Genomic DNA, 10307 nt, shown 5'->3' on the forward strand with positions numbered 1-10307 from the left:
GCTCCTGTCCTGAGTGACCACCATAACAGATGGAGCCCAAAGTCATGGACTAAATGAACTCAATGGACGTTTTGTGGACATTTATGGACATTTTACAGACATTTCACAGGGGTGGTCCATAGACTAAGGGAATGATATCTGTGTATTGTACCAAAGGATGAGGGGGGAGGGTGGTTAATGAGGCTGTATTGGATAGCATGGGACCTGAGCATGACGTAAATGATATGGAATAAGGGGTGGAGAACATGCTGGTTTTGGCTGGAGTAGAGTTAATTTTCTTCATAGTAGCTAGTATGGGGCTATGTTTTGGATTTGTGCTGGAAACAGTGTTGATAATACAGGGATGTTTTCGTTATTGCTGAGCAGTGCTTACACAGAGTCAAGGTCTGTTCTGCTTCTCACACCACCCCACCAGCGAGTAGCCTGGGGGTGCACAAGAAGCTGGGAGGGGACACAGCCGGGACAGCTGACCCCAACTGACCACAGGGATATTCCACACCATATGACATCATGCTCAGCATATAAAGCTGGGGGAAGAAGGGAGGAAGGGGGGGCATTCGGCATGATGGTGTTTGTCTTCCCAAGTAATCGTTATGCATGATGGAGTCCTGCTTTCCTGGAGATGTGGTTGTGTGGTGCCTAGTTGCTAGGGTTAAACCACGACAGGCACATACCTTGAGAAATAAAAGATTTTGTTCTAATGAAAGAACGACCCTTTTTCACAGCTGCTTTTGTCTTTTCAAGCCCATCTTTGGTACCTTCTTTAGCAGCTCTCATAAGCTTTTGCATCTGTAAGAGAAAAAATACAGTCTACATGTTCAGTGAATAATAGGAACACATTTGAGCATACCATGCAGAATACTTTTGATCAAAATATCTTTAAAAAGAACACTGTCAAGTAGTTTAGGCTGTAAATATAGCCCAAAGTCAAAAGAATATATAGTAAGTACACAGATCCATCAAAGCTCAGATCTGAGCACCTGTACTTTTTCTTAATAAAATCAAACCTGGAGAAAGGGACTTACTTCATGTCAATATTGTATGCAAGCCTGAAATAGCAGAAATGCTTAAGAACCCTTCTGCATCAAACATCTGAACTCAAAATAGTTTCAAATCCTCAGCTTTACGTTACATAACAAATAAATACTACAAACAGGTCATTAACGGCCAGGGTTCTTGTCTATCTTCCAATGTCCCACTAAATCTGTCAAAGTATTTCTAACCTAAAGATTATCCCCTAGACTTAGTTCTATGTTAGCTATATTCTTAAATAAACACTGTTTTGCAGAAAATGTTACAACTAATAATTTTAGTAATTGAAGAAATGTTGATTTAATTAAGAATTGAATAATTTTATAGGACACTACTACAGCAAAAAGAAATTTCATGCAAAAAAAATAAAAATGAAGTGTTGTTTTGCTAGGAAATGTTTATTTTAAAAACTGCTTTGTACTTTTGCTTTCCCAAAATGCCACCATGGCAAAAAATCCCCACTACTGTCAGAGCTGTACTGACATCATCAGCGACATCAGAACACAAACAAAGCTGTCTTGCTGCAATCAGGCAATTTCTCAGTTTGAGCCAAAGCTTTTAGTAAAAACACAGCCTTTTCATACTGGCTCTATTCAGAACAGAGAGCACCAAGATTCTGACTCTCACAATTTGATCCCGTGTGGCCAGAGAGCCACGGTGAGGCCAGCCCTGCAGAGCTCACCCAGGTCTCAGGCAGGTGCCGGGGCTGTACGCCTGGCTCATACTCTGGGACAAGGGCACCAGTCAGCAGGGAAGGACAATGCCCTATCTCATCTTCTGAAACTGTTACCATTAAAAATAAGCATGAGAAAAGGTCCTTGACAAAGTACTTTTAAGACAAATGGCATAATAATCCAGCACATTTAGAACTCATTTCGTACAAATTATTGTCTGCCTTTTCAAGTTATTATTAAAAGAAAAAGACAACATTGTCTGTGTTGGAAAAAGCAATCATTTAAACATAGCTAGTTACAAAAATCAACTACACTACCTTCAGCTCATGTTTTTGCTTTAGTTGCTGAATCTCTACTGCTCCCACAGTGTTTGCCATCAAATCTTTCATCTTTTTTTCATAATGCTCCTTTAAACGCATTAGGTCATGAGAAAGCTACAGTGTATAAAAAGACATAATCTTTTCAAAAAGCCTGCAGTGAAAACTTCATGCTAAAGTACTCATGTATATCATGCATGTTGCCCAGTCTGCCTACTGATACACAGACAACTGAGGGAAAATTATCATTTAGGGAAGCTCCGACCCAATGAATAGACCATCATTCCTGCACATCGCTGTACTTTTTGAAACCCAGTCAGGTGCCTTTGCGCTATGCTGGCAACTATGTAGAGAGAGGGACAAAGTTGCTTGGTCTAAGCTAACTGCGTATTAATTATGTTGTGCACATCTCTTACAAACTGTATGGAAACAACGCATCAACTTTACCCACGAGCATCACTCAGTGGAGCACAAACCCGAGCGAGTGTGTTTCTGACTACCCTTCAAAATGGTGCATCGGAAGAATTCTCAAAGGCTGAAGAACCTGCAGAGGTCGCTGGCACCTAAGATGGAGTTCGACAGTGCCAGCGAGTTGGGCAAGGAGACACTAACAGGGGAGGATGCACAGTCTTGTAATTCCCAAGTGCATGGGAATCAGGAAGCACATGTTTTTCCTCAGCTCTATCATAGCCTCATTGTATGACCATGGGTGTAACCATCTCGTACATGAATATATCCATTTGCAAGGTAAGGAAACTATCCCAGAGAAATGCTCTGGAATGCGAATTAACATTTGTTAAACGTTTTGAGAAAGCCAGATAAAAGAGGTTAAAATGTAACTAGAAAAAAAAAAGAAAATACTTAGTGTGCCCTGTAATAGAAGCCCAATGGAAAAACCCTCAGCTGTCAACAGAGTTATTTGGCAAGAGATGAAAGCATCAGGAAAGAGAAGGCCTACTGAGTTAAAAACGAAGGGACACGTCCAGCATTTATCTCCACTAGGCTGGGTCAGGATGCGATTACCTCCAACATGATGATTCTGGCATTACAGCAGTGTAATTAAGAACAGCATCTGGTTCACAGACTAGAAATATTTAATAGCAGAAAAACTTCCCTGTCTTTAAATAAATAAATAAATAAATAATCAAAAGTCATAATGAAAAAGTTACTTTGAGGGAAGTCATACCAGCACTTACAATTGAAAATCCCACCTCCAACCTTCCCATGCTTTTCAACGGACAGAAAAAATAATAAGCAAGGCAAGTCCCTCATAGGCTCTGAAAGACTACAGAAGGAGATGTGCTGGGAAAATCCTGTATCATCCATCAAAAGACCTGAGGAGAAGTGAGTGGAGGGAATGGATACAAAAAATAGGTATAAAGTGGAGTGGTTTCTCAGCAATCCTAAAGTTTCTGTCTTTCCTCATCCTCCGCCAAACCTCTTCTCTAGTTTCCTGACTTCTCCACCTCCTAGTTAACCCATGCAGGTGCAGCAGCCCCTCTGACTTCTCCATCCACCAACTAATGTGTTCCTAGGCTCCTCATCCCCATCCTCACAAGGCAATCCTCAAAACCTTTTGTCATAGGCCTGGAAAAGCCAGCTGCAGGGCAGTATCCCGGAGCACACCTCACTCCTCCCACCATTCCTCGGTCTCTTGCTCAGACACTCTGTACCTGATCCTGGCACCATCACTCTCCACCCACTGCCAAGTTTCCTGTGACAGATCAAACTATACTTATAAGCATTTTAAAAATGGCTTTAAACCTTTGCACATTCCTATGACTATGGCCAAAGCTGAAGCTACAGGTAATAGAAAAAGATTAAAAAAAAAAGAACAAACCAGCAGCCATGTTAAGACTTACACACTCACGTGGAAAATTATTTCCCAGTCTCTTCCAAAGGTATTTAAAAAAAAAAAAAAAAAAAAATTCAAATCAAACTCAGTTTTCTTCAGTCTAGTTAAAAAACTCCCCAGAAAGAAACAGCTGCAATAGCTTAAACCTGTTCTAGTCAGGACAAAACCAAAACAAAACCAGAAGATGAGCTCTCAGCTTACAAAGTGCTGATTTGGGTGGGCTCAAGTCTTGCAGTTAATTGCTCACTCCCTGATTTCCGAAGGGCAGGCAGCAAAGATGGAGGTGGGGGGAGAGGAGATAATGTCTATTGGAGGGAAACACAGACAGTGAGGCTTTTATTCTCGTCAAGATAAGAAACCTGAAAAATTAAGATAAGGGTGCCACGGGAGAACAACCTGGCTACTAGCCCTACATCCTCCAGCCACAGGGTGCTGGAGCAGCTAACAGTATGCAGCTGTGAAGTGGCTCTTCGGTGTCTATCCCCAGCCAGCATACACCGGGGGGCCCTGAGGATTTTGCAGTGACTCTGGGCACTGAGCCTGGCCCTGCCTGCCGCCACTCTGCCTCACATCCCTGTCTTCCAAGCGCTCAGAGCAGGGAACCAGCAGCAGGAGGCTGCCCAGGTCCCAGGCAAGACCCCTCTCACAGAAAGGGCACGAGGGCAGAAGGAGAGGAGCCAAAGCATCGAGAGCACAAGAGTCTGAGGCTCCTCCCGACGTGCAATCAGAAAGATGCAGCGAGGGCACGTACCCATGCCGTCAGTGTCTTCCTGCCTCCCGCGGCACGGATGTACCCAAGATACTAGACCAGAGATGTGTCACAGATGCATCGTTTTAATCATATCACATCTCTTCTCTCCTCAATAAATGGTACAGACTTCTCTTTGACCACAAAAACCTTTTATTTTCGGGGTTTTTTTAAGCTCAGTCACCTTCAGACAACCAAAGTGATACAGATCTAAGACAGAAAGGTAGGGAACACTGGCAAACAGTTTTGTGACTTTTGAGCACCTGAAGGATCCCAAAACTTCAAGTCTTGTCAGGCTTACCCCCATTTGTTCTTCACATTATTTTCCACGCTCATTTACCACTTACACTAATCCAGCAGCTGCAAAAGAAGAAAAGGTGAGGAACTGCCCACAAGCAAAGTTAAATTGGTTAAAAGTGAAATTAAAAATGAGATTGAGTTTTTTCTTTTTTTAAGGAGCTTCTGTTTAATATTTTCATCTTTTCTTTTCCCTGTTACATTTGTTGTGGACTGTCACTCCCACACTGATTCACATCTCCTTTAAAAAGATGCTGTTGGCATTTGAAACTGGATTGAGGAGAAGGGAAATACAGGTGAGAAAGGCAAGTGTCGGAAATCAGGACAACCTCAATGACTGAGCAGCACTGCAGGATACATACATGTCTTTTGTGGTTGCCTCGCAAAAAGGAGCTGGGAATTCCATTTTTACACTCAGAATCACTCTGTTCTTCATAGCTTTCAAACTCACTTGAACTCCACCCATATTCCAGCGAGCTGTTTCCACCATCATCACCATTTTCAACATCATCATAAATCATTTCCTCTGCAAAAATTAAACCAAAATAAAAAAAGCTACACTGAAATTTCTGTTTGTTTATACACCAAAAAACTTGTTCAGGATGTACTATAAAGAACTATACAGACTTTTGTACGCACATTTTTAAATGTGAATTAAATCTAATATTCAAACAGCCAAACCGGGTTGTCTTTGTTGAAACAGAGTACTAAAAGAGGACAGTGTTATGGGTACACACCACGATCCTTTTAAAAACATGCCCTACTCAAACTACACTGTTTTGTCCAAATCCCCAACTTGTTTTAGAAGAAATTCAAAGGAAGTTTGAACTGTAGCTGTGAACATGTCTGCACTGAGAAGCATCATCCTTCCATTTGCAAGCTTGCCATTTGTCCCTAGGAACATATTCATCATCAGCTCAAATGACAAATGTTAAAACGCTGCAAGAATCAAACAAAAATGTCACTACTTCAAGCAGAACAGATCAGACCAAAGTGGCAAGAAACGTGTTACACTATATTTTATGACTTGTCATTCTTGCAACTCCATCAGTCACTAGGAGTCCCCCGTATCTGCAGGTTACCTTGCCCATAATCTAGTCTAAGAGCTTGAAGTATTAACCTTTTCAAGATACAGAAAGCTATATTGCAAAGGCTGACCAAAGTATCACCTGTTAAAGACATGGGTCTTTTCGCTGGCACAGATGTCAAGTATGACAAACTGACTCAAAACAAAATGGAAAATTTTTAGTGCCAATTACTTATCAGGAAACAGGCATGCACTCTACATGCAGCATTATTTGTCATTACAAGTAGAGAAGTGTGGACACTTCTGCCAGGGATCCCTACTGTCAGAGGTTATAACGCTTCATTTAAAACCGTCTCATATTAAATTCAGTAAATAAAAGTTGTGCTTTCATTTTAAGATTGAAGTTTTATTTAAATTGAGAAAAAATATGTACTCAAAAGAAAAGCTGACATACTTCACACATCCATCTAAACCCTGGATTCTGTGATTTAAAAAATACATTTTGACCAATAATAACATTTTAATATTACTGTTAATTAACTTCTTTAGAATTAACACAGAGGAATCTCCTCTAATTTGGAAGAATCAAATTTTAACAATTTTTTTTTTTTTTAAACCTCCATGCACATCAAAATCATCCTTAAAATCCACTTACTGAAGAAGATATTTTAGTGGTAATCTAGCACAATGAATAATTTAAGAGAATCATCATAGTAAGTCAAAATAAGTCAAGACTTATATAAGTCAAACTTTTGCAATGCCAGTATTGGGGCAAGCTATACCCAGTGATTTGGTGGACGTATCTTGTCCCTGTTTTAATGTAGACTGAGCTCTGACCGCGACTTTTTTGTAACAGTTGTGTCTCCCTGACAAAATATACAATTAATAAACATCAACATCATGAACGTACAGAGACAAAATTTCCCTCACTACCTATTTTCTCAGAAACTTTCAATGTCTTTGGGGACAAATAGAAAGCCAAAATTTTAATTAATACCTTCTAGGTTAAGCTGAAAATTCTGACCAAGATGCTCAGCAGAGCTTTGCTCCATGTCCCACATCCCTCCCCAGCTCACCCTCCTGGCCTTGGTGTATGTGCTTCCTGACTGAGCAGCCACAGCACAAAGATGTCCCTGCCCAGAGCAGCACAGTCCACTGAGGGACCTTCCAGAAATAAAAACATTCAAGTCATGAATGTAACATAATACTTTCAAATACTAAATGAAACAAATTTCAGTAATAATTCGTAAAACACCTTGCCTGAACACCACTAAGGACAAGAAATGAAAATGAAAAGAAAGCTTAACTGTTTTCTTGAATCATTAACAACTTCAGTATCAAACACCTATACCCTCTGAGAGCCGTGACAAGTAGATGCCGAGTTCCTAATAAGCCGATCCACTCAAACACAAAATCAGTTAGTAGCAACCAAGCTTTAAGCACAGTCTTCACTATAACCAAAAACTGCAAAGCAAATCTGAGCGAGAACTCATTGAAATAAGCTTCCTGAGCCCTAGCTCCACCATTCCCACTAAAGGTAAAATCTTGGCTCCAGCAACTACTATAAAATCCATTCTGCCCCCTCCAAACATGGTCACACCATCAGGAGCTGGACCACTCCAAAGCTGAAATAAAACATTTCTGCAGAGTCACAATCAGCATGGTAAATAGCCACTCTGAATCTCCTCTTCCATTTATCAGGTACTTTTATGTAGAATGGGGACTTTCAAGAATAGAGCAGCTCTCTGTATAACCATGACAATGATGCATTATCATATACCATTTAACTATTTAAAACACCCTTTTCCTACCTACCTTGCCCTGTTTAGGTCACTATAGCTACAACACCCAACACTGTAATTCTCTAATATGCAGAATACTCAAGCATTTGGGACAGTATCTATAGAATACAGCAGAATTCAGCTTCTGAAAAGAGTGGTGTAAGAGACCTGCTGAGATAAAGTTTTTCAAGAGGTACTTTAATTCTGAACTTTGTAAGACCTACTGATTATTGACACTGTTAATTCCATTTACGTATATTTTAGGTACTTAATGAATATATCTATTTAGTATACATGCACATAATTCCATATTACATTGCTTTCAACATGGTCTGTATTACAAAGACCTCAAACCTGGTTCAGAGTCTGAATTTTCTCTTGGCACATCATCATAAATTACTTCATCTGGGTCTAAATGCAAAACAGAAAAAAAACAAATGAGAAACCCCCTAAAATTTGAATGGGACCAACAAACAGTGTTTAAGAGGCATTTGGACAATGCCCTTAATAACATGCTTTAGCTTTTGGTCAGCTCTGAATTGGTCAGGCAGTTGGATTAGACAATTGTTGTAGGTCCCTTCCAACTGAAATATTCTATTCTAAAGAATTTTGGTTATATTAGCACATATGAATAAAATGGAGATGCGACTCATTCTCCACTAGTATTTTGCTAGTACATCTAATCATCATTCAAATAATGCAATAATGCACAGAAACAGTATAAGGTATTTGTGAAATTTCACAGAGTTTTATCCGCATTGTTTATGACGACCTTTGGTAGCCTGAGAACAGAAATCCACTTCAACAGCCAACATTTCTCCCTCCTTTTTACAGCACTATGGTATGTTCTGTACTTGTCAAGGGCTGCTCATTGCCTTACTAAATGTCTGTAAAGAAGCTGTAATAGACATTTTTTTAAAAGAACCAAAACTAAATAATGTAATGATCATTGTAGTACATTAAGAGGCAGGACAAGGATGCAAATTCTTCAGTCACTTCAATTGACATGTAAGATGAACCTCCAGCCCAGTGGGAGCAGCTGAGAACAGGCAGGATAACCTGTCCTCAAACAACACAGTCTCTGTTCTGGTTTAAAATGCAGCTGCCAGTCAAAAGCACACACTAAGAAAAAGTGGCAATTCCTTCCCTTCCACCTTCTCCAAGAACTTATTTGCTAATTACTGCATGAGAAGAACAATTCCATATACAGCCACAGAGCAGACCCTGAACTTGAGCAAATTGCCACTGTACACGTATTGATGGAGCCAAATGATTTCCTTAAGACAGCGACGAGTGATTCCATAGGCTCCAAAAAGCACTCCAGGGAAAACTGAACGTTAACTTTATTCTAAAATACACAATTTTATTACACTGCTGAATGTTTTAACTGGTATAACTAAATTCTGGAACATATCTGAAAAAATACAATAAAAGTGAACATGGACTTCCTGTAAAATATATACATGCATATAGATACACACATACTGTTGATCACAACTTAAAACTGACCTTCTTCTATAGTTGTACTTCGGTGCTCACTGATACTTACTTTCCATCCATGCTGTATTTGCAGGGTCTGCAACCCACTTGGCCAGAGCATCATCCTCTCTCTTGGCCTGGTTATCTTCACTTGAAAAAAAGGCCATAAAATAAAAGCATTAAAAGCTACACCACAATGTTTTTAAACAACTGTGAAGACAAGACAATAAATATCTTGCTGCCTTCCAGTTCCCACTCTGAGGCTGCTGATTACTCAAAACTGCTGCTTCAGTATGTAATTAGGATATTAATAATCTATTTAACAGTCTGACAATTTTAGTCAAGAAATTGAAAACACTTCCCTTCAATCCCAAGAAATATTTTGCTTTTGAATTCTTCTACCAGAATACAGAAAACTCTCTCTTAGAAAGTAGCGAAGTGAGAGCGAGAGCTGCTCTTTCACTCTAAGTAAGACTAAAGACGTTCTGGGCTACATCAGGAGTCATCAGGCTTGGCGAGGCCGTTTTCCTCCTCTGGTTGGTGCTGGTGAGGCTGAACCTGCAGCAGCAGGTTTTGGCTTCCCAACACCCCCTCTTCTAAAGAGTTGTGGAGAAATTGAAGCCACCTTCTCTACAGAAGGCACCTCTAGAGAGACGCGGAGAAATTGAAGTCAGGGACTAAAGCACATGGCCTATAAGGAAAGAAGTGAAAGACGTGGAGCTTATTTAGTCTGGTGAAAAGGATGCTACAGCATGATCCAACAGCAGCTACAACTATCTGAAAGAGAGCTACAGAGGTGATGGAATTGGGTTGGGTTTTTTTTGTTTGGGTTTGTTTTGAGGTTTTTGAGGCTGGTTTCTTTTCAGTGCCAGATGATACACAAGGGGGAATGGTCAACAAACCACATATTGGAATATTTGGTTTGGACATTAGGGAAAAAAAATTCAAAGGGTAGTACAGCAGGGAAAACAGCCCAGGAAAGCTGCAGCATCTCCATCCTTGAGGGTTTTCAAGGCTCAGCTACCAAAGCCACGGCTGATAGAATCATTAAGGTTGGAAGAGACCTCCAAGATCATCGAGTCCAATGGCATCGATCT

The 10307-nt window shown here is 40.2% G+C and overlaps 1 protein-coding gene across 1 annotated transcript in view; it reads right to left on the bottom strand.

The window, feature by feature from the left end:
• ARHGEF10 (Rho guanine nucleotide exchange factor (GEF) 10) overlaps positions 1–10307 on the bottom strand; it is a 106666-nt gene that overhangs the window by 75189 nt on the left and 21170 nt on the right. The window contains exons 5-9 of the mRNA XM_009333205.1: positions 9281–9360; positions 8086–8142; positions 5286–5449; positions 2024–2140; positions 675–789 (exon numbers count right to left, since the gene is read on the bottom strand). Of these exons, the coding sequence (XP_009331480.1) occupies positions 675–789; positions 2024–2140; positions 5286–5449; positions 8086–8142; positions 9281–9360 (533 nt within the window). The remainder of the gene's footprint in view (positions 1–674; positions 790–2023; positions 2141–5285; positions 5450–8085; positions 8143–9280; positions 9361–10307) is intronic.

This window comes from Pygoscelis adeliae, unplaced genomic scaffold (genome assembly GCF_000699105.1).
Source record: "Pygoscelis adeliae isolate BGI_AS28 unplaced genomic scaffold, ASM69910v1 Scaffold57, whole genome shotgun sequence".
NCBI lineage: Eukaryota > Metazoa > Chordata > Aves > Sphenisciformes > Spheniscidae > Pygoscelis > Pygoscelis adeliae.